Genomic DNA, 23,796 nt, shown 5'->3' with positions numbered 1-23,796 from the left:
TGGTGTCATCTGATAATAAGGCAGACAAAATATTACAGCCTCCGATCCACAAGTCCCCCTCCCTGCTTCATGGACAAGAACTCTGATGGAACTGGAAAGGTATAAACATTTTCAAAGACAGAGGAGCCTCACTGCTCCAAAACTGCACTTGAAGCAGCACAAGAAGAACTTCAGTGTATTGCCAGAGCAGGGCCAGAAGAGACCTTGGCCATCCCCATAGCATCCTGCCCCTGGAGGGCACACAGTGTCACCCAGGGGAGCTCCAGCACAGAGCCCCTTGGCTAAAGATTGTCTATCCAAAAGATAGACAGTGGCCAGATTTCTTAAGTAGGTCTTGTCTGTATTGGTAAATCTCAGCAAAGACAATTCCAGGTCACTGTCATCAGCCTGTTCAAGTACTCTGGGAAGAAGGAAAATTGGGGATGAATCAGCAATTGCCAATCAGGCTGTTTTCAGCCCTTTTTCCATGCAATGTCACAAGCTGGAGGTATAGGATATATATGGTGTATATATATTTTCTGCCACTATATTTGGGGTTGCAGTGGTTATTCCTATTTTATCAGTCAGTAGGATTCCTATTTACTGGATGCAGCCATAAAAGGTAAAGAAGCCCCAGCAGGCACTGGTAACACCATTAAGTATCAGTCCTGACAATGGTAAAATGGGTTTAAAAGTTTGGAACAGTGTGTCGAGAGAGGAGTCTCTTTCCTGAACCAAGGAATAACATAAAGCCCCACTTTCTCCCCTATGTGACTTTTGTCATTATCATCTTTTCTGATTCTTACAAAGCAAACCTAATTAGGAAGCTCTCTCATTAGTCTTCCAGAAAAATTAGCACAGCTTATGCTAATTACTCCTGTAAAATTTAATAAACTCGTTGAAATGGGAATAGTCTAATGAGGTTTTATTTATTGAACTAAGATAACTGTAAGGAAAAAGGTTAGGACACCAGGATATCCAGAGTGGTAATAAAACTACAATTTATTCAATTTCTTCACAGGAATTTTATTGCAAACCTTTTAAATTCAAATATGAGTTACAATTTGAAAGTTAAATCAATCTAGAATTTAATTTAATAACAGGAAGTGCTCTGTGTTTTCTTTAAGTGTGATTACAATACAGCCCTGCCACTGCACTCGAAGGAGGAATTGTGCATTTGTATTGTGACAATAATACCCCTTTTAAAATGAGTTCCTGTTCATCAGATCTTCATCTCAACACATGTAACTCGATTAGCAATAAAATATACAGGCTATGCTAAGAAGATGATACAGACACACACAGATTTCCAAGAAACTTCCTTGGAATTACTGCTCTATAATAGATTTATTTTGTTCTCCAAAGAAAATTTAGATCACTATATGAGTATAAATTTCTTCAGGTCCCTTTCACTGCTGTATCTGCTGATACTATAATAGAGCAAAATATAGAACAATTTTATAAAGGATAAAGTCATATCCTGCTTCAAACACAGCTACATACTTTTTTTTTTAAATCCTACATTTTGATTAAATAGAAATACATGATTCACTTTTCATGTACATCCAGTGTTTGAAAAAGAATACAACACATGTAACTTTGAAGTTGCCAAACAGCCTCTTCTCCAAGTTCACCAAACCACCACAAAGCCAGAGCCCTCCCTATCCCAAGTCTCTCTAACCTCATCAAAGAGAATTAATCAATCCAAAATAGTATTCCAACTTGTCAGAAGAGGATAGCATTTCCATGTAAGTACATAAGTCAAAAATCCCATGGATAGATTCTATGTCAAATTCTATGTTAGGTCAGAGTCTGTGGATTCGCAGGATTTGAGGCAAGAGTTAGATTAAATCCATAGGCAAGGACTTTATCGGAGCATAAGGCATGTGGGAGTGCTTTAGCCCAAATGGTAAATGAATTCTCTAAGCTCAATGCAAATAAAAATATCTAAATATGGTTTTGCATATCAATTGACATAATAGTTAAAAATTGTGTGCATGGAGAAGTGACAATGGAGTACAACCGAACACATGGTCTGACTTGTGCAGGCATTTTAATCATAGAACAATTTTAAAGGACTCGTTTTAAGGTTAAAAAGGCTCCACATAGATCACTTCATCCTTTCCAAACCAAAGGGGAGAAAAAAAATGAATAGGATAAATGTCACAAGAAACATCACTAAAGCCACTAACTGTATAAAGCACATACTTACTTGGCCTAAATTGTTTGAACTAGCCCTGGCCAAGAAAAGGTTTTAAGTACCCTACTGGGACAGATGCGAAGCGGCAACAATAGAAGCCACACTAATGCAATCCAGGTAACACAATCCTGTTTCAAAAACACGGGGAGGGCTAATTACAGCACTGCTGAGTCAAATTTCTTATACCATTGCAACCCACAGGAACAGGTCAAAATCAAGTGTTATTCAAACCACAGTCGTATCAACCTTCTGTATCAAAGTCACAATTTAAAAACCAAGTGAAGAACTTAAAAGCTTAACCTGTTCACAAGCCAAGCACGGTTCAGTGCGGGTGGTGAGGTAGGGTTTGTATTATCAGCTTTAAATTATGTTTAGCTTGCATTTTAAAAAGAAACTTCAAAATTGGCACCTATTGCATCAATTTATGTAAAGACTGAGAAATGGATCACTGCTAGAAAGCTAAAGCTGTTTTTTTCCTGTACCTGTTTTCTTCATTTTGCAGGAAACATGTAACAGAAAGCATCCCTGGCTTTCAAAATTTAAAATGATTTGCAACTAGCAGTTTTGCATACTAGATAGTTAAACAAAATATTTCTGTAAACCTGCCATTAGCATCTTAACATCTCACTTTCCAGTACAATGAAAAATTCATGTGAATTTTGTAGCTTTCATGTCATTCAAAATGCCACTCTAACACCATGTTTATAGTGTTCAACTCTGCAGCACACTTATAAAACACAGCTCTATATAGATTTCACTGGGGGGTTTTCCCCCCACACACTTTCCCTGGTATTACCTAACGCTCAGAGGAGATGAAAATATGCCCAGTTAAAATAAATAGAGATATCTTCTGAGATTTAAACATTCTCGGGATTACTTTTTACAGCTAATCAAAACATCTGCTATAAGCTTCCAATATATGCACTTTCTTACCACATTCAACCAAGAGCTGTAAGACTGGGAGCTGGGATGAGCACAAGGCTCTGCGATGCCCCTGGACCGCTCTCCATGGGGGGCACCCAACACATCAAACCCCCCTCACTTTCTTTCATAAAATGGATGCATGGGCATGGAAGATATTTTAAATTTACTATAGCAAACATAACTGAGACAAGAATGCAAGGAGAAGCCCCCTGCTCTGTGCTCTCACCCCTGTATGTTTAGGTAGTTCCCTTCAGGGTCCCTCTATTCACAGATCGGCTCAAGGGTGTTCCTCTCCCCAGCTGATGACAGACACTTTCAGTGCTTCATGGCCATTTAACTCCTCTAGAGTAATACTGCATAATAACCTGGTTATCACACACGGCTTTGTACAACACATTTGGACAATTAAAAGGTAAAAATGGCTCTTTGGCTACCATTTTGCATAATTTGCAAGCACAGAAACTACACGTGGCTCAGATCAACTGAAATAGACATTATTGTACTACAATGATTTACTCAGTGATGTCAGATTAGCAATATGGATCTGTTTAAAAACACAATAATTAAGACAGGCAAAAATGAATTAATCAACTGACAATACAGTCAAAACAGTATTCCAACCAAAGAAAATAAGAGGAGGGAAAAAAACCTTACATTGCAGATCTATTTTCTTAACTGTTTTTATGCATAAATAAAAGCCTTAAAATGTAGATGGATTGCATCCAACAGAACTACAGTAGCTAAGTGATAATGATTCAAACATTTTTCAAATAAAAGTTAAATATTTATAAGCATCCAACCACATTTCATAAATCACAAACTATTATTATTTTATTCCTGAAGCTTCCCTGGCATAGCATGTGAATTGAGTCACAGAAAGTCAGAAAGAAAAATCTCCTCTTTATACACATGAATCAGCTACAAGAGCTGGAGCCCTCCACAGAGCAGGGTGCTCCGTTATCCCTACATTATCCTGCATATGGTCCTTCCAAGGCAATCCCAATTGCAAAGCACAACTAATTCGGTATCAAAAACAAAATTTCATCCGTATATACTCCTAATTCTTCCCCATTAGCAACACAGGGCAGGTGTTTCATTATAATGAGGAGAGGGAGAAAAAAAAAATGGAAGGAAACAATAGCAGTCCTTACCTGTCAATTATCACTGGATCTGATGGAGTCTCATTTCTGTTGCCACAGCTTTTCTTGTCACAACAGCGGCTACAGAGCAAAAGCGAAAGGATTTAGTGCGACCATTACACTGTAAAATCATCATTACGAACATGGTAGGTTCAAATTGCCGGGTAGAGTTACCGTGCCGGCCCTGCCTGGAAATCAGTCAAATGTAGTGGGTCACATATGGGTTAATTACTATGTTTAACTTCTTGCACAGCTGGTTAGCAACGGAAAATATAAAAAGAGAGGGGTTTTGCCCCCTTCACAAATAATAATTCAAGGATCGCCCAAAACAGGGAGACCTGCCTGTTCGCAGCCTCTTTTCCATAGGGTTTAACAGTTGTCCCGCATATGCTGGCACACAAAATAAAGCAGATTTTTCCCTGCTGAGCCTGGTTTTTACATTTGCTTAACGCTTATGTTACACATCCACAAGATATTCCTGCTTCTACACAGCTCTCAGCTACTGGGAAACCCCCACACACACCCCGAACTGCAAAAGCACAATTATTCTCCCTCTAAGAAACACTGGTGTTAATGGGGGAGCTAAAATGCAAGCGCCGTCAGCAGCAGCTTTTTATGCTCGAGCGTGCCTGTTTCCCCAAGTTTTCTGAGCATGTTAATGATCACTAATGCCATGGAGAGCACTGCTCCGGCGGCTGGTGCCCTGCATCAGGTCAGAGACAAAGCAGGCATGTGAAATATAAGCTCCGTCTCCCAAAGCGCTGCTCCATGGCTGACCTCAAGGCTGGGATTCTTTTGAACTAAGGTGGCTCATTGTTTCCTAAGAGAAGTTAAATTGTTGTTTGTGATGATTCCTTGTCAGGGGTTATTGTCTGTAAGGAGCCATAAATACATTGCAGGTAAGTTCATAGGCAGCATACATGTTTATGCTCAGGGTGGGAATCCCTCCTGGTGCATGTAGGGCTCTGGCTGAGGGCTGTCCTGCTCTCCCCACCAGAGGAAGTCCCATCTTTACCCACAAGACCAAGTCCCAGCTAAAAAGTTGAACAAAGCCTTCAGCTTTCACCCACCCACCCGCTCCAGGGAGAAAACACCCATCTTGCAAGGAAAGCTCCTGTTTGTGCTGTCCCTTAACAGAAAATCCCTCACTGAAGTCAAGGCTTCAAAGAACTAAAAAAATAAAAAATAAAGAAGCTCCTGACCTTCCCAAGCACTTCTTGGTCCCCAAGAACCTGCTGGATGAAGCCTGGGCAGCTTCTGTAGGGTGAGAGCTGCAGGGACCCCATCCCATGGTGGCACCAAGGGATAGGCAGCGAGGACCACCCCGGCTGCTCTCCCTGGCCAGACCTGAGCACATCTCTCTGTTCAATAAACTTTCTGGTAAACCTCAACCACACACAACCAAATCTTTGGAAACCACCAGGCTTGTTCCCAATGGCATCCCAGGGACCCGCACATCGCCCGTATTTCAGCAGCTGTCAGGAGCAACCACTGCTCACTCTCCCTCTTAGATGAACTATTTTCCTTTCCCCAGAAGGTGGAAGAACATCAGGGCAGGAAGAAGCCCTCAGAAATGCCACACTATATAAATAGCCCTATTGGGAGTATGACAAAGGTTCTCTTGTGTTGCTGAACAATAGAGTGAATAATATACAGTTACCCACCAAGATTAGCAATAAAGCAACTAACCACACTAAAGATAACAAAAAAGGGGCCTTTTACAAAAACAGCCTGTTTAAACATGGTTTAAAAAAAAATAATAATTTTGTTTTCAAAGAGAGGAAAATACATAATTCTTTGCACCACAAAAAGCTTCAAGGCAACTATTCAGGGCTGAAACTTTTCACAGTTAACACATGTGCGGTATCTTCATTTCGGTGGAAGTTACATTGTTTGGCATTGCCAAAAAAAACTGCTTAATTTTACAGCACAATACCACAATTGATCCACCAGAAAATGCAACAGCCTTGGCACTCTGAAAGTATTAAAATTTAGGAAGGAATAAAATATGCTGTAGGTAAATAGTCATGTGGACGTTTGGGGGCTTTTTTGCCTATAAAAGGACTTGCCATTGGAGCGCAGCTAGAATGTGTGGGGTGAGAAAATTTACCCACAAACAAGGCAATAAAAACTGCTAATCATTTTTAAATGATCAAAATGTAATTAGAAACAGAGTTGGCACAAGTTAAGACAATGCAGTTCTTGTGACTGAAGCGAATCAGGGCTAGTCCTGACATTCTCCCAGCAGACTGGAGGGATAGAAATTGCCACACTTAACTCAGGCAAGCAAAGGTTCCCAGGCTCCCAGCACGAGATGGGCAGATACCACCATCCAAGCACCACCAGGCTCAGAGGTTGGCACCTTCCTGGGGCATTAACCCAGCAGGAGAGGTGGCCATGGGGCCCAGGGAGGGGAATGCCTCGATGTCAGCTCCTGCCACAAGCAGGATGGAGTCAGGCACTGACCACTGGTGACAACCCCAGCTTTGAGAGTGGGGGAAACACTTCATTGCTCAGCAAGTGGCCCCCTGATTTAGGTAGGGCTTCCCAAATGTGCACCCCAATAGCCCCAGTGGTATCCGGAGATCCCTTGATCACCATTTGAGGGTGATGTGGGAGGGCTGCACGGCTGGCACATCCCATCATCTGGTGGCTCTCTGGCATGAAAGGAGGCCCCAAATGTTCCTTCATGTTCTGGATAATTGCAGGTTAAACCTGAGTTTGTCTGTTGCATTTTTGCTCCCCCAAAAGCAGAACTCAAGGCCTCTTCACTCTAGCTTTTCTATGCAGAGAATTAAAACGTGCAAACCCTGAGTTTCAGACCTGTTTAAAAGTGCTTTTAATTCAATTTGCCTCAAAAGCTTTGGCTTTTAGTGCCTACTTAACACTTGGAAACAAGTTCCTAAATATTCAGCACCCTTTCTCCTTTGCCTGAAAGAATTTTAAAATTACCAGGAGCTTCTCCAAACCACCCAGAAATCGTCCAGCTCCCAGTAAGGCTCTGTGAAAGAGCAGAGAATGTCACCTCTTTGCAGCCAGGAGAACGAGGGCTTGTCTTTGCTACTCTTCCATGACACCTCTCCCCAGATGGGTCAAGGAGCCACAGCTCACACAAAATGCCACACTGGCCCGCAGAAAAAGCCTACGAAAATTGATTTGTTTTGGGGTCTACTTGTTTTTAAAACAAGTAGTCCTTGGTAGTGATACAGCCTCTCATCACAACTTCCTCCAGCTCCTGCAACCCAGGTCTACCTCCCTGTTATTGCCATCCTCACAGCTCATGCCCAAGCCCCACACCATCCCCATCCTGCTCCTTGAGGCCTCTCTTTCCCCTGGCCACCACTATCCCCAGCTTCCACTGCTGCCTTTGTCCTCACCCCAACCCTCTTGGGACCTGCTGCCCTCCTGCCTTATCTCTGCATAGCTTCCTCTTCCTTGTGCTGGAAGATCTCTACCTGCACTGCCTGGCCCCACTGCAGGCACACAGGAGATGGTCTCTTCACCCCCATATCTGCCACCCCCAACTGCTCCCATCCCCACCCTGGGGTGGTGGCCGGAGCATCCCCGCGCGAGGAGCCCTGCTTTGTGTGTCTGCGCTCGGCCTTTCCGCGGGGACAATGAACAATGAGAAATTACGGGGCCGTGGCACGTGGCCAGCAAAGCAAAGGCGACTTTCCGATCCTCAGCTGCCAGGCTCTAACAAGTCGTCAGCGAGTCCATGTGGGAGATTTTGCAGAAGGTCCCCAGCGAGGTGTGTTTCCTCCCGCAGATGATGCGCTCAGGACAACCCCTGCCCCAAACGGGCTCCTCACCCTGAAGCGTGGAGGTACAGGACCCTCTTGACAAAATAGCTGTAGGATCTTATTTTAAACAGACAAAACCCATATTTTACTCCAACCTCATTCTCAGAAATCACTGAACCATCTTAGCTAAAACTTTCCAAAGAAAGTCAGCCTGAGGCTGACACCCTGCAAAGGATATTTCAGCCAGAACAGTTTAAGTTTGGCAAAGCTGTAAGCCACTGAAGGTTTCATAATGGAAATTGTTGAGGCAATATTAACTATAGATGTCCCTCCCCATGCTGCCTACAATACTAATAAATTCCACTGAGGCTGTGAATTCTCCCCAGCTATTAACATTTAGCCAACAGTGTAGATTTTTATATTTGACAAAACACAATGAAATCCTTTGAAATAAACAGCTACCTGAAGCAAACCTCAGCTCCACTTTCATACCACAGCCAGGACTCTCCTATACATTTGAATTCTTTGTCTCCTCTGTACCGTAGCTGTAGTACACTATAAATACCCAGCTTTGTCACATAAATGCAAAGTTTTATTGTGCAGTTAGCCTTGATAGAAAGCACTGCTGAAAGTTGTTTAGAAATTAAATATCTAAAACAAGCTATTTTAAAATACAGAGCCCTCACTATTTCATGTCTGAAATGAAGAAATTTCATCTTAGGGAGAGCAAGCTGTCTTTCACACCATATGGCTAATGGTAGTGCATAGCAATTAGCTGGGCTGATTAATGGGGAACAGACTCTAATTTTATGCTTATAATTGAGGCTGCATTTGCACCCCTGGTGCAAATTCAGCACATCCCAACTTCCACTTACAACAGGCAAGAAATCAAGAGAAACAGAATGGTGTGGAGAGAGAGGGTTTTTTTCCATTCTAGACCCCTAAAGAGCATCAGATTTGCAATTTAAAAGCGTGTTAGCAGCACAATAGATGACAGATTTGTGCAATAGGGTCAAGCGGCCTGGTAAACAAACAGCACCCTCTTACACACATATAGGCAGCAAAGGAAATGGGTAATATCTAATATGAGCTATAAGAAATTTGAATATGTCTCCCCCACCCCATCAGGTACACAACATTTGCCTACTATGGTCAGGGTTATTTTTTCTACTCCTTCACCTTACAGTTATGAAACACAAAGCTAAGACTAGCACTAAATAAATAGAAGGAGAAGAATAAAGCCTCTGATCCAGTGATTTTTAAGAACAAAGAAAGAGCAAAGTGCTTTAATAAAGGGAATGACTGCACGTCTTTCCATGTTCCCAGAACAGAAATAATTTTGTTTCAGTCAAAATATATTGAACGGCTGTAAATCTGTAATGCAGGTATTTGGTCTTCTACTTAAAACTCAGCCCACTATATAAAGTTTTGATTTACTTCATCCACTTTATGTTTCTAAAGTATTTGTGAGAAAATTAATGCATCAAAGTAGGTTATTCTGGCTCAGTGAGTAATTCCTACCTCCAAACTTTGCTGGTTAAGGATCAGGAAGGTACATCACCCAGGACTAACAACATTCAGACCCTGACACTGCAGGCACTTAAGCATGTGCTTAATTTTACTCACGTGCCCAGTGTCCACGTCTTACTGGTTTGGTACAGGAGAAAAGCAAAAGGCACTTCAGCCTTATCAAGTCAGGGGCCTCCTTTAATATTTCCATGAATTGTTCCTAGCTAGGTATCCAGAGTCAAAGTGGTGCTAATTGGGCCAATGAATTTTAGGGCAATTACAAGTTGTCAACATGACTGGGTTTCCATTTGGAAAAGGAGAACTGGCCAGGACTCTTCAGCAAAGCAACACTGCAGCTCTGAACAGCAGCAGAAGCTGAGGCACCTCTTGAAGACACCCATCTGCTGGGACTGTTCTGGAGCTCTAATGGGTTGTCTTTGGCTTCCTGAAAGAAGCCAAACCTGCTGAATGAAGCAGCCTAGAAAAACGCAACATGAAAGCTAAAATCCCCCAAAATCCTGCAAGGAAAAATTTTGGGGAGGCTGTGCAGGGTTTCGCCCAGGCTGGCAGAGCAAGAAGAGAAGCTCCTTCCCTGTTGGCATCACAGGGTGCCATCTCCAGCAAGGTTTTATCAGGAGGAGATGTCATGGAGGATGAAATCTTGCAGATCCCAAGAATGAAAAAACACCCCAAAATAATAATTAAAAAAAAGAATCAGCCATCAGAGAAATTTCCATCTGAATATTTTGCCAAAGACTCTCCCCTGCAAGGAAACCCTCATCCAAGTTTATTCTCTTAGAAGTGGGTACTAGTTTTTACCCTCAAGTTACTCTTTTTTAGTAAATGTGTTTTGCAAAAGTTACAACGCATGCAATGGCATTTTTACAGTCTTAAAACAACTGATTGTAACAATGAGCTTATGCAAGAATGCCTCGTCTTCCACCAGGGAATTATTTTCTGCCATCGAACAACATGTAACAAATGATTTTTTCAGACATGCAAAAAACACCCACTAACTTTATTGAGACTGAGAGGTCAAGCTCTCCAAGGTGTCAGAGGGGTCTGGGGGAAGATGCTGTTTTCTCTGTGGTAAAAAGGAAGTAGAAGAGGCTTCACCTATTTCAATCAGCCAGAACAGAGAAGGAAGCAGCTGCAGAAGTCTGGGGGAGAAGATATTTGACTGCCCTGACTTTAAGTCACTAACCCCAGGCAGGACAAGAGAGCACAGGGCAGAGCCAATCTGCATGGGGAAGTTTAAAGAAAATCAAGATGAAGAAAGCTTTTGCATGGAGGAGCATCACCTGCTCCACTCCATCCGAGCAAGGACCTCAAGTGAGCAGCAACCAGGACAAAAAAGCCTCCTGACCTCATGCCTTAATGTGCATCCAGAAAAAAGAAAAACACACACACACACAAAAAAACCCCTATTTTGTCATTTTACTGAGGAGTTTTTGTTGGGAATTGGGGGCAGAGACATTCATTGCTAGAAGACTGTAATAGACTGTTAATTTTGGTGAAGAGACCTTTTGCAAGCTACAGTGTCTAAATGAAAACCAGCAGCGTTCTGTTAAGAATAACTCTTTATAAATAATTGAAAACTAGTGTGACGACTGAGACCTTGCTGCTAATTACACACACTGAACTGTGTTATTTTGGGATTGTTTAATGCAAGAAAGATAAATTTAAGTCCGAAAATAGCTGCAGGTTCAACCTAGATTTTGAGAGACAGATTCATCTTCTCATCACTAATTAAGTGGAAGCGGGGTAGTTCTTACCTGCACATTATTTCATGAGTGAGCAGAACTCGGCACATTTCTGGGTTCTTGTCTTGGCCTTCATATACTATCGCCTAGAAACAAAACACAATTTTCAGTTGTGCATCAGGTTGAGTTTGGAGAAAATAAAAATGCATCACAGTAAGCGAAGGCATAGCTGGAGCTTCAAACCACGGCACGGGCTAAAGAGACCACGGTGTCTCCACAGAACCTGCTCCAAGACTTGCAGCTGGAAAAAACACAAGCTGAGTACAGCTAAATTCCCTCCTCTCTGTTGCACATCTCTTGAGCAGTGTGTAGGATGGGTTTTTTCAGTAGTCAAGACAACCATGATTTTCTTTTCAATTCAGAATAAAATATAAACCTAATAGCATTAAAAGGGAAAGAAAAAAAAAAAGGGGAAAAAAACTCAGCAAGGCTTGGTATACTTTGGGTCCTATTCATTAAAAAAAAAAAAAAGGGACAAAAAAAGAGAGAGCTCATGCATTTTTAATTACAAAAGCTGCACAGCCCAGGCATTTTCCTGTTGGCTCCTGAGAAAACGCCTGGGCCTGATTCTTCCCTTGAACCTCATGATCCACCACTTTCCAGAGAGCACCTCTGGAGTTACAGGGATATAAATAAGTGAGGAGCAGGCCCTACCAGAGCAGAGGAGACCAAAACAAACAGAGGATCAACAGACTTCAGAAATTTGACTCCGAGACAAGGAAAATCCTTTAAGCTAAAACTGTGGAAAGACAATGTATTCACATTTCAAGAAGAGTCTACTTTTGCTCCCACCAGCAGAACCAGCGATGAGGGATCGGTGTTGCACACTAACTAGGTTAGTGCTCACAGCCCCTGCGGGACAGGGTTGCCATCTCATCCCAACAGAGTTATGTTTTCCAACCACCCTTGGTCCCAGGCACGAGACCCCCAGCAGTAAAACAAGAGTGAAAAGAAGCTTCCTTTGCAACAGCATCTTTAGACGGCACTGAGGTTCCTAAATCTTTTAGGGTGCCACTCCAGAGCTGGGATCAGAGTCCCAGCCTTGGAGGGATGACCACCACTCCTGCATGTGAGCATCGGTGCTACCCTTGAGCTTGATGTGACCTTTTCAGCCTTGAAAACACAGACTTTAAAAGATGAAACTCAGGGAAAAAAAAATTTGCAGGTAAAATGACCTCTGTTATGGGTATCCCTAAAGCTAATGATAAAATAGATATTGAAATTTAATGAGTGTGCTACATGGATGAAATAAATTCTAAGGAATGAGACCACTCTGAAATTGAAGTGTGGAAAATACTGACAGAAAAATAAGTTACCTTAATACAGGATGAATTAGGATCATATGAACTGTTGCCCAGTCCTTACAAATATAACCTACTAAAGGAAAGAGGTGTTGTACCTCCAGAGGGGGCAAAAATCTCAAGACATACAAATCTGAAGAAGTATGAGCTGACTTTCAATACCATTTAAATAGTAACATACAGTATTAATATTATGCATTATAAAATTATTTATTAATTCCATAAACAGTATCAGGAATGGGTCTGCGTTACCTTACCTTTGCTAGTTTTAACTTTTTAGTTTCAGTTTTGCATTCCTCTAAAACCTGAGAGCCAGTGGGGTTGGGGTTTCACTGCTGATAAAACAGAAGCCTCCACTGTCATTGCCACTAATTGGCACAGAGTTTCACCTGATTTCTGCCCCCTCGTTTCCAGCAGTGAAGCACAACACCTGTGAACCCAGCATTCCTGTAAGGAGGACACATGGAAAGTCCCCCCAGCACAGATACCAGCAACCCCCTGACCCCAACTGGGACCCCACCTTGAGGCACTTCCCTATCAGTGCCCAAAAGAGCTACAAACAGTTTGCAAGAAGCCTTGGAAAGTGGCATTACAGTCATCCCTGTGTTATAGCAGGAGATGGAACAAATTCAGAAGATCCTCATTTCCAGCATTAAAAGGGAAGATGGGAGAAGCATCTTCCAGCCAAAACCAGAGAATCAAAGTAACTGGCTGACACCTGGTGGGGTTGATCAGTGGGGACATGGCAAAGACTCCAGAAAACCCCAAATCAGTTTTCACCTGGTAGTGGGACAGGCCAAGGCAAGGAGGAAGCTGATGGCACTTTTCGGACTTCATCAACACTTAAAAAATAATTGGCCTCTGAGAATGCAGAGCAAGGGGGAAAGAGCAGATCTGCCCCCGAGGCCTTTAGTGGGGACAAGCACCTCCAGTTCCTTATCACCTCCAGGCAATCACAGTGTGGCACGGGGTAGCAGGGCCTGAGAGAGGGCTGCTGGACGTGCCTTGTTCTTCTCACACTCTTAAATCTTAAAATAAATTTACCCAGTATGGGTTGTCTTGTTGCCAGTGGGCCAAGGAAGCACTAGAAATTACAAACCAGAACACAAAATTTACATTCCTTTTTTCCTCTCCCTTCTCTCCTCCTCTCCCCTTCCTGCTGCTGTGCTTACTTAACCTCCAGGTACCCACTTAAATAACTCAACTAAATAGCAATAATGAACGGACAGAGTCAACACCATGGTACATAATCACCTTGTCTGTTGTGTTTAGCATCAGTGATCCCTTCTTTGCGTGCATGACACTCTTCTACCTTCCTCTACATTAAGGATTTGCTTTTCACTTTATTTGCATTCAATTATCGAAGTTGTACCCGTGCACATTTTGTTTTCTCCGCGTTCAGCGCAGCTACTCCCGCGTACACTGTTCCTGCAGGTATTTCTAGGAAATTCTAGGAAGCGGGAGGACTTGCTGAGTTAATTTCTGAGCAGCTCGTCCCCATCTCCCATTCCCGTGTCCCAATTCACTTGTGCGAGCGGGTGTGTAAAGCACCAACTGTTTACTCCCATGAATGGCTGCCCCAGAGCACGGCAGATACTCGACCGCCTCGCAAACCGCGCCGCTCTGAAGCATTAATTCTACAATTAGTTTCAAAAGGGAAACAGGAACTGCTAAAGTTTCAGATCGTTATTGCTGCCAGAAGTATTTTTACAGGAAGGGTCTACTACGTTACTGTTGCAAAAATGTTTAACTCCCGGATTTGAAAAGCTACTTCTCTTAACAAAACTATCTTTTTTTTTTTTTTTAAATTACGATTTTTTTAAAGTTCAGGCTTTAAAACAGGATGATTGTGTCGGGATTCCCTGTCACACCAGCATCGTCGTGATTTTGTCAAATGGGGATCACATTAATGAGAGATAAAGTGAAAGTTACAGTGCATAAACTTAGACCACAGCAGAGCTAAAAATAAGCCTGCAAATACACATCAGGGTTGCACAACAGAACACCAGCAGAGGAAATGCAAAATTATAGACTTTGTTTTTTTCTTTTTGTTTACTTTGTGTAGTTTTAACTTGTTGTTGTTTCATAAGCATTTGAAAATAGCTTTTCTACTCCTGAGCAACTTAAACATTTTCCCACAAAATTCATCTTCCATTTTGCAAGTAGTTATTCACCCAAGTAACCTTTCTACAAGAAGTCCCAGCGTGTAACAATCACTCCTGCACAAGCAGATTTCAAAATCAGGTCCCGAAAAACTGGTGTCAAAAATATAAAATTTCCTCACTTCCACGTAAACAAAAGCTGCATAAAAAGTTAAATTAAATGCAATTCGCTGCTTGCCAGCAAATAAAAATTCCTAAATTGGGTGCACCACAGTCAAGTGCGTCCAACGATTTGCCTAAACTTTTCAGCGACAGAGCACACTATAAAAAAAAAAATTTAAAAAATTAAAGATAAAAGGAAGGAGAGTAATATAAAAGTCAAGACTACGGTTCTCATATAATCCACTTTTTCCCCAATAAAGACAGCAGGATAAAGCAATAAAAGAGTTGATGAATAATTTGGAAAAATATAGAGCCAGATTTTGTCCTTAACCATTCCTGACTAAATCCAGATTTGTGCTGGTACAACTGAGGGCAGAATCATCTTGTGGTGTCGGTTTGCCAGTCAAGCAATCCTGCTTTCAGAACTGGACGAAAAACAATCTTGAAGGAATGAGATCATGGTCATTATATTACTCAGTTATGTCATGGCCTTGATTTTAAAAGAGTAAGAGAAGGAGAGAAATCACCAACATGCATCTAAACCCACTTGCTTTCAAATTCCTCGGCTGCTTCACAAAACAAAGTATCTCCTTTACAGAAATAAAGGAGAAGGAAAAACTCATTAAAATTAGGGTCTTTTCCAAAACAGAACTAAAATGATTTGGAATGACATATATACGGCTGTACACACAGGGAGAAAATAAAACCCTGGCCCCACCGAATTCAATAGGCGCTTTGCAATTGACTTCAGATGGGCCAGAGTCTCACCCAGGGAGGATTAGGCTTGTATCCACTATATATCTACACAGAAAATACTGTGAATTACGTTTATTTGGCTTCAAATCTTTAACCCTTAGGTACCCGAGGTTTTACCCCTTCCCCCAGCAAAATTTCAACTCATCCCAGTGAGGTTTATCCCAGACAAGCAGCGGAGTGCTGGTCCCGGGGCGAGGACAGGGAGTTCTTGCTCTGTCTCTCAACGCACAATTCAGAAGCATCTAATTATTTTATCCAGTCTCTCTCTGCCTTTGATTCACAGCCTGCTTATCGACGTATTCACACGAATTAAATAAATTTATCTCTCCTAATATGTTCATTTTTAATGGTTTTCAAACATTCACATGGAAACAGCTCTAGCGTAAATATCCCAGAACAAATGGCTGTATATTATACAGGAGGGAGCAGTTGGGCTGCCAGACTGGGAATGCACCAGGCCATCTGGCTCAGGCAGTCTCTCCAAAATCCTCAGCTTTGTTTTCACCCTCAGACTCCAAACAACACATTTTCCACTGTGATGAGTTTACATTTTCCCAAACACAGGTCCTGATCATGCATGCAAATTCCAAACTTCTCCATTCCTCTCTGTACAAGAAAATTAAAATCACCTGCATTTCTGACATCTCACCAAAGGCACAAGAAAGCTGCTAAAATCTGGTGCAATGTAAACTTTCCCTGTCACAGGGGTTGGGTTTTGTTTTATGTTTGTGTGAAATTTCTCTGAGTCTGCTGAGGCTCCTCTGAACTTATTGATAACATTTTTTTTCCCATGCATGTAGCTGCTAGAGAAGGGCCATGCCATGCACAGAATAGGAGCTGATCAAATATCTGCAGACATCAGAGAATGACAGAGAAGTCAACAGAAAAACTATTTGCATCCGGAGTTATAGTACTGAAAAAAAAAAGCAAAATATAAACAGAGTTTAAGATTTTTGACTCATGAGGACTCTCAGAAATAGACAATAGCAATCGAGCAAAACTTATGATTCTTAAGATGCCTGAGCCATATTAGCATCCGTTATATCTTATGGATGAGAACGGCTGAAGGAAAAATGGGTGGGGAAGAAGTATTTCAGATTTATTTCCTCCATCTTTCCTAATAGTGAAATATCTCAACTTTATGAAAATACAGCCAAAGAAATAGAAGGCACCTCTTCTCCATAAATATATTAAAATCCTTAGACTTGCCTAAAAACTCCGGTTTTATTAGAGCAAACATATTTCACATTTTGCAGGCAATTTCAAAATGCATCATTGTTAGAGCCAGACCTACTGCGGGAGGAGCTGCTGCTTTACGGAAAGCAACAGCTATAAAGTTTGGGATCCTACAGGGTTTTGAACGCATTAGGAATGTGATCCTGACATAAAATGAGGTGCCAATATAACGTAAAAGAAAATTTAATTAAGCCAGTTTTGACAATGAATGTTGTTACTCGAACTGAAAAAAAGAACTTCCCCACCACATGAATGATTTGTGCGTAGTATTTGCAGTTTTTAAATTTTGGGGACACGTTTTAAGACCGCTGAAAGCCAAGTAATTCCTGTCTCACCCAGCGCTTCTCCGTGGCCACCACCAAAGGCCAAGCGCGTCATCCCAAATACAACTCAAAATTATGCACTTTGAACCAATCCTGCCTGGGTTTCCTGTTTGGAAGTCCCACAGCCCACATTCCCAAGGAGTGCACAAGCAGCTGAAGCTCATGTTTTGGGGTAGAGCCTGCACAGTTCATCCTACAGCCCAGATCTGCCCTGGGATGCAGCTCACAACAAAACTCTTGGTTACTTCAGTAGCACCACTCTCCAGCCACGCTTCCCCGTCCCGCTCCACAGCTGACAGAGAACACACACACACGCACCAGGACGTGTGGATCCCTCTGTTCCACCCATGACAGGACTCCTGCTCTGAGTTTCTTAGCTGGGCAGAGCCACATGAACAAATCCCTGACTTACACAGATCAAGAACACTTAGGAGAAGGAACATCTACTCTTTGTTACATACACAGCCCTCAGCACAGCCAAGCCCTGCCTACCTGCTGGTAGAATACATGCTGCTGATGGGACATTCACATTAAATCTCTGAGCAGCAATCCTATGTACAGAAATCTAGGTCTGATTTGCTTTTATCTTACTTAACTTACTAATCTGCAACCATACAAAACCTTGCAATTCGTAACTGTGAGACAAAGAGAATACATATAAATCTGACGTGTCCATATTTAAAAAAAAAAATAATATAAAAAAAGCCACAGATACTTTCCTGTATGATCTGGGGAACCTAGCTCATTCAAGCTTTGCTTCTGTGGGATTTTTAATTTGCCACCAGAAACCTCAGAGTAGCTGTAATTTTAGTCTGGGAATTCACAATTATCGAGTGCGTGAATGTGTGTGTGTGAGGACTGAGAAGATACTTGCCAGCTGAAACGTGTACGCTTCTGCAACAGTTTCATTTAAAAGTAATCATTTCATTATCCAATTTGTTCTGAGCGTCGTGCATTAAAATACTACACCTTCAAGTAGACTGACAATATATATTTAACTTTCATTAAAAATTAAAGAATTTTCAGACAGTCTTTGCAATATTTAATTACAGTTTGATGATTTGAAAGTTACTTGAGAATCTTCTATATAATTCACTGTCATAAAATATAAATGATATATTCAACATTTGGGTGAGCTTCTGTCATGTGTTGTACTTCACTTCCTAATAAGCATTCAGTAACCGACGCGATCCCATCTCTGCAATAATTTCACTTTTAAAAAGAAAGAATTAAAACAGAAGAAGGAGAATTTAGCGTCCGGCCCCCAAAAAAATTCAAAGCGACACATGCCACAGTTTTGACATGACAATGCCCTATTTTTCATAAGCAATTATAGTCATGCCTAAAGAAATTGTATGCATGAAATTAATACGTAAGCAAACATGTTTGTGTCTAAAACAGCCTTTCGCTCCCTGTTTTCTACTCTAAGTTCAGAGAGCTTTTGTTCTCAAATCCCCACTTCTCAAACCCTCCGCACTTTCCCCAAAATCTGTAATTTGCACTAACTTTGTTTTTCTAAGACTTCCTGAAATCAGAGATATTTTTTTTTCCTTCTTCTTCATTGTGAGCGTGCTTTAAAGCTACACGGTAGGTTTTACAAATAAACTGTATCTCGAGGATTTTTTCCCCCTTTCTCTCCAAAGACCCTCTGATGACTTGATAATAATGAGAGACCAAGAGGTCAAACAGTGCCTTAGGATGAACTCTTCATATGCAAGATGCCTTTGTTAAGAAAATTATTTTGAATCCATTGCTCTCCATGAGTCCAGGGCTCTGTTTTCAACAGGATTACGAGCAGAGACTTCTGCATTTCCCTAACATAGGAAAGCTTTTTAAAGATAATATTTATTGATACTCTCTCTCACACTGTCTACACTGAAATACACAAGCTCCAAAAGGACTGAAAAGAGTTCATCTATCAGGAAGATTTTGTTGCTTAACTAAAACTAACCAATTTATGACTGAAAAACAAAGAATGACAGCAAACACTTTCCAAGGTTTTTTTATGAAGAAGGGTATGTTGCTGTTGTTTTAATTCCTACAGGGAATGGGCTCTGTTTGGAAGTGTACAGTGTAACAGAGTTCAGATGCACAGTGGATTGTCTAGTAAAATTCGTCCAAGTTCCTTTTTTCTTTTTTTTTCTTTTTTTTTTTTTTTCTGTTGAAAGACAGTCTTCAATAGCAGGAAGAGATGTTTTGGGACCATCAAAGAGAGTTTTGTAAAACAAACTCAGCCCTTAGAGCTTTATGTTTTTATGTTTTACTATAGAAAAGAAACCCAAATACAAGCCAAGAGTTTTGTGTCTACAGACAACACACAGGGATTGACTTTTCCTATCAGTACAAAAAAAAAAACCTTAATGTTTTTCTTAAATAAAATTTAAGAATTTTCTTTAACAAGTAAAACAGATTAGGAGGGGAAGAAACATATTTTAAGGATGAAAAGGCTTAAAAGCGATCCCAACTATTTGAAAGAAACGTATTCTATGAGGAACATATTCTGACAGGAGCAGAAGAAAAAGCCAGAGTAGCAATTAAAAAAAAAAAAATAATAAAAAAAGAGAGAGAAAGAATCGATTTGTTCAGATAGTGCCTTTGTAACAATACTGGTTTTAAACAGAAAAGTATTTTTTACAGGTATGCACGCACGTTATTACTCTGTTTGGGAGAATGAAGTGCAAGCGTAAAATGAGGATTAATTCCACTGACAATCCCTGCTGTCCTCCCGAGTCCGGCAGCGAGCTCGCTGCTCCCCGCGCCGCGATTCGGGAACTATTCCGACATGCAAACGTGTCACGATACAATCGCTCCTCCTTTAACCCACGGACCCGGCGGCAGCGCAAAGAACGGACGGACCGACAGAGCCCCGCGCCGGGGCAGCGGCTTGTGCCGGCGGCGCTCTGGGGTTGGCGGAGGCCGGAGGTTAATTCTTATTAATTAAGCGGCAAATCCAGCCCCAGCCCCGGCTGGGATGGCTGGAGGGTCGCCTGTGTTTTTCTCCCCCAGCCCGGCGGCAGGCAGGGGTCCCGCGGGGACCCTCCGCGCCGCCCCGCAGCCCCGACGCCGCAGAGCGGGGAGCGCGGCCGTGCCCGCGGGAGGCGGCGGTCCCTTCCCTTCCCTTCCCCGCCGGGGCGGGTTTCGGCTCCGCAGGCCACCCCGCCGCGCTCCCGGGGGCCGCCCCGACGGCTGCCACCCCCCCCCCGGCACCTCCCTCCTCCGCGGGCGTTCCGCAGCACCCACCTGCTTGGTCATGGAGTCGATGAGTCGCACGTAGAAATCCTGCTCCGTCCTGATCCCTGAAACAAGGCAGAGGCGTGAGAAGCGGGGCAGCTCGCCTGGGCTCGCCCGAGGGCTCGGACCCGCCAGGGCCGCCCGTGTCCCCGCAGCGCCCCGGCACCGAGTGTGGGGGTGCGCGGAGCGGAGGGGAGCCCGAGCAGCGGCTCCCCGGCCTCTGGTGGGTTCAGAAGCCGCAGAGGCGGCGGGGGGCGACGGGGCTGACACCGGGGGCTCCCAGCCCTTACCATTGCTGTAGAGCAGCTGCAGGCGGTAGTGGATCCCGTTGTTGGTCTTTTCACTGTTGGCTTCCTGATGTCAAAGGGAGCGCGGGAGGCCGGAGGGAAAAGGAAAAGAGTATCAGTGAAGTTTCTCCATCATTCGCGGGCCGGGTGCCCCCGGGGCTGGACGGGGAAGCTTTCAGCCCTCTCTTCTGCCCTGGGCATAATGAGGGATCAGGGGACACCCCCTCCCCGTCCGCCCTCTGGGACAGGGGAAGAGTGAGGCGCCCGGGAGGCGGCGGTGGCTCCCGGGACGAGCCGACGCCGCGACCCCGAGGGAGCGGAGCAGAGAGGAGGGCCCGGGAGAGGCGGCCAAGCCCCCGCGGGGCACAAGGCTACTCACCTTCTCCTTCTCCACGAAGCCCACGAAGGCAGTGCGTTCGATCTCCACGGGCTGCCCCTGCCGGTCGTACAGAGCCAGGACGAAGTGGAAAAAGTTGGACTTCCTCAGGTTGGAAGGCGGCTGTTTCTCGAAGTGAGCCCGGGCCAGACCCACTCCACTGGGACCAGAAACATGCGAGTTAGCAGCAGCCCCGACGACGCGGCCTCACGTCCCCCGAGCCGACTCCCAGGCCCGCTCCTTCCCCCTCCGGGACCAGGCTGGGCCTCCCCCGGGGCTTAGCATCTTCCCCTCCCTCGAGTCGCCCCAGAGCTTTTCCCTCCGGGCGCGGGGAAAGGCTCAAGCTCCGAACCTCGCGGAGCCCCGACCTCATCCCGCCCTGAAGCGATCCCGAGGCCCCCAGCAGCCCCCCCGGCCCCGGTACCCACCAGCCCTCCCCAGGGGCCGTGCCCGCCCGCAGCCGGCCCTGCATGGCGGCGGAGCCGCGCTCAGCGCCGCCGGCGCGTTGCCCCGCGGAGCAGCATCGGTCCTGCCACTTCTCAAACTCGGCTCGGAGCTGTCACCCCAGCGCCCATGTGCCTTATCTTGCAGCCTCAGTCCTGTGAGCCTTTCCTCCCGCGCCGGAGCGGTGGGTAAACACCGAGCCCAGGAGACAACTTGAAATATTTCAGGGTTGTCCCTGCAGAAACTTTCCCTTCCTTAGAGGGCTCCAAAGGGAGGGGTGCGGGGCGAGGTGGGAGACACAGGGAGATGTCAACATTAAACTGATGCCGGTTGATGCCGGCTCCAGGGCTCAGGCTGCGGATCCGGCATCAGGGTTTGATTCGTGCCTTTTTTTTTTCGCGGGGAAGAGGATAGGAAGAAAGAGAAATAAGAGAGAAAGCGAGGCTGGGTGCAGCTTCGCCAAAACCACCTCCGATTTGGAGTGACTTCTTTTTAAAAAATCTAAGATAAGTGACAGTGGTTTTACTAAGGGGATTCAAATTAAATTTCTCCTGGAGAAAGCTTTGCAAACTCCCTGCTTATCGGAGGAAAAGAAAAGGAGCTGCTGATTGTGACGAGGATAGGAAAGCGAGGTAGAGAAATATATTTTGGATACATCCGTGCACAACTCGCTGCTTATCGGAGGAGGAAAGTGTCATTTGGAGATCTCAAGACTAAATCAGCAGCAAACATAGTTTTGAAAACTCCTTCCTCCGAGTGAACACAAGGGGCCAGAGAGATGAAACCCACCTATCCGTACCTAGCGAAACTCGCTGCTTCCTTTATTATTGTTATCATTATTTAATAAAAAGTCATTCCTGCGGGACAATAGGGATAAATATTTAACTGGCGACATCTACGCTAAACTCACTGCTGGTAGCAGAGCTGCAGGGCAGGGTTTTTGTTGGCGCGGGGGGAGGGAAGGTACTGCCCGCAGGGAGCAGCGCTGCGGGCGGGGAGCGCCCCGGGGCGCGGAGCGGGGCGCGGAGCGGAGCGGGCGCGGAGCCTGCCTACCTCTGAGCGGCCGTGCTGGCGTCCAGGACGCCGGCTCCCTGCATCCACGTCCGCACCGCGTTCATCCCCGCGCCGAGGGGCTCTTCCTTCATGCTGCTCCCACTCCGCTGGATGCTTTCCTGAATCCCAAACATGAATCAGAAACAACAGCACAAATCTTCCTTCTTTACTCGAAATTTTAAAAAGTGATAAAATCGCCAGGCGGACTGTTATATGTGGGTTTTTTTGATTTCTCTCCTTTTTCTCTCTCTGCAGCTGATCTCTGGAATCAAAGCAAGTCGGAGAAAGCAATCACAGGCACGGACATTAAAAAAAAAAAAAAAATCCAGAGGCAATCAGAGCCCGGTTTTGTTGCTGCTGTTTGCTGCGTGTGCAGTTTGTTTGGGTGCTTGGAGGGGCTGGCGGGGTGCTGGGGGCTGGTTGCAGCGCTCACAAGCCGGAGGAGTACTTGAAGTCCCTTTTGTATGAAGACACCCCTCGGATGGCAGCAGGAAAAAAAAAAAATCTCAGATGGCAGTTTAAGAAACAATAGGACGAACGGGAGCTGCGGCAGGCTCTGCTACATCAAGTGTCATTTTCCAGTGACAAGAGAGGCAAGTCCCCCCCCCTTCTCCCCTCTCTCTTTTCTTTCTTTCTTTTCTCCCTCTTTCTTCTCTCCTCTCCCAGCCGAAGCGCTCTCCGCTCCTCTCCTCTCTCCTCCCTCCTCCAGCCGCGCAGGAAGCGAGTTGCCGGAGCCGGGCGCACGCCGGGAAAGGGAGCGAGAGGGGCGCACCCGGGGCGGCGGCGGCGCGGACGGACGGCCGGAGGGAGACCCTGGGGCTCCCCGTGCCCCCTCCCTCTCCCGCAGCGCCGGGCGGACTCGCCGTCTCTCCCTATGGGAGCCACTTTGACTGTCCCCGCCGCCGAACACGAGCCCCGCAGCCCCGGCGGGCGGGGGGCGGTGCCGCTGCGGACACGCCCCCTCATTTGCATCGCGTCACCGCCCCGCCCCCGCCGCGCCGCCGCCAATGGGTGCCCACGAGTCGCCGCGGCGGGGGCGGGGCCGCGCCCCCTCATTAGCATAGCCCCGCCCAGCCGGCCCAGCCGACCCGCGGGGAAGTTGCCCCGGACCCCCCCGGGGCGGGGGGACCGACACGGGCACGGCCGCGCCTTTGTTCGGCGGCGGTGGGGCTCGGGGATCACCGGGGGGGACACGGAGGGACGCGTTCCCCGAGCGCCCGGGGCCGGCTCTCTCCGTGAGGTCTCCGCGCTCCTCGCCCCCGCACAGC

The 23,796-nt window shown here is 45.0% G+C and overlaps 1 protein-coding gene across 8 annotated transcripts in view; it reads right to left on the bottom strand.

Annotated features, from left to right (window-relative positions):
* The window catches only part of EBF1 (EBF transcription factor 1), a 273,326-nt gene extending 250,029 nt beyond the window's left edge, over nucleotides 1-23,297 (bottom strand). For 6 of the 8 annotated variants that reach the window (XM_027643601.1, XM_027643602.1, XM_027643594.1 and 3 more), the window contains exons 1-6: nucleotides 22,529-23,297; nucleotides 21,035-21,191; nucleotides 20,659-20,722; nucleotides 20,378-20,433; nucleotides 11,270-11,343; nucleotides 4,255-4,323 (exon numbers count right to left, since the gene is read on the bottom strand). In XM_027643601.1, coding sequence (XP_027499402.1) covers nucleotides 4,255-4,323; nucleotides 11,270-11,343; nucleotides 20,378-20,433; nucleotides 20,659-20,722; nucleotides 21,035-21,191; nucleotides 22,529-22,662 — 554 coding nt within the window. In that variant the 5' untranslated portion in view covers nucleotides 22,663-23,297. The remainder of the gene's footprint in view (nucleotides 1-4,254; nucleotides 4,324-11,269; nucleotides 11,344-20,377; nucleotides 20,434-20,658; nucleotides 20,723-21,034; nucleotides 21,192-22,528) is intronic. The other 2 variants (XM_027643598.1, XM_027643600.1) reach the window with 1 other exon arrangement.
* Between the last annotated feature and the right edge of the window lie 499 nt (nucleotides 23,298-23,796).

The sequence above is a fragment of the Corapipo altera genome, unplaced genomic scaffold (assembly GCF_003945725.1).
Source record: "Corapipo altera isolate COAL_440 unplaced genomic scaffold, ASM394572v1 75, whole genome shotgun sequence".
Classification (NCBI taxonomy): Eukaryota; Metazoa; Chordata; class Aves; order Passeriformes; family Pipridae; genus Corapipo; species Corapipo altera.
Note: the sequence above shows the minus strand (reverse complement) of the source record. Positions and strands in the feature narration are given on the sequence as shown.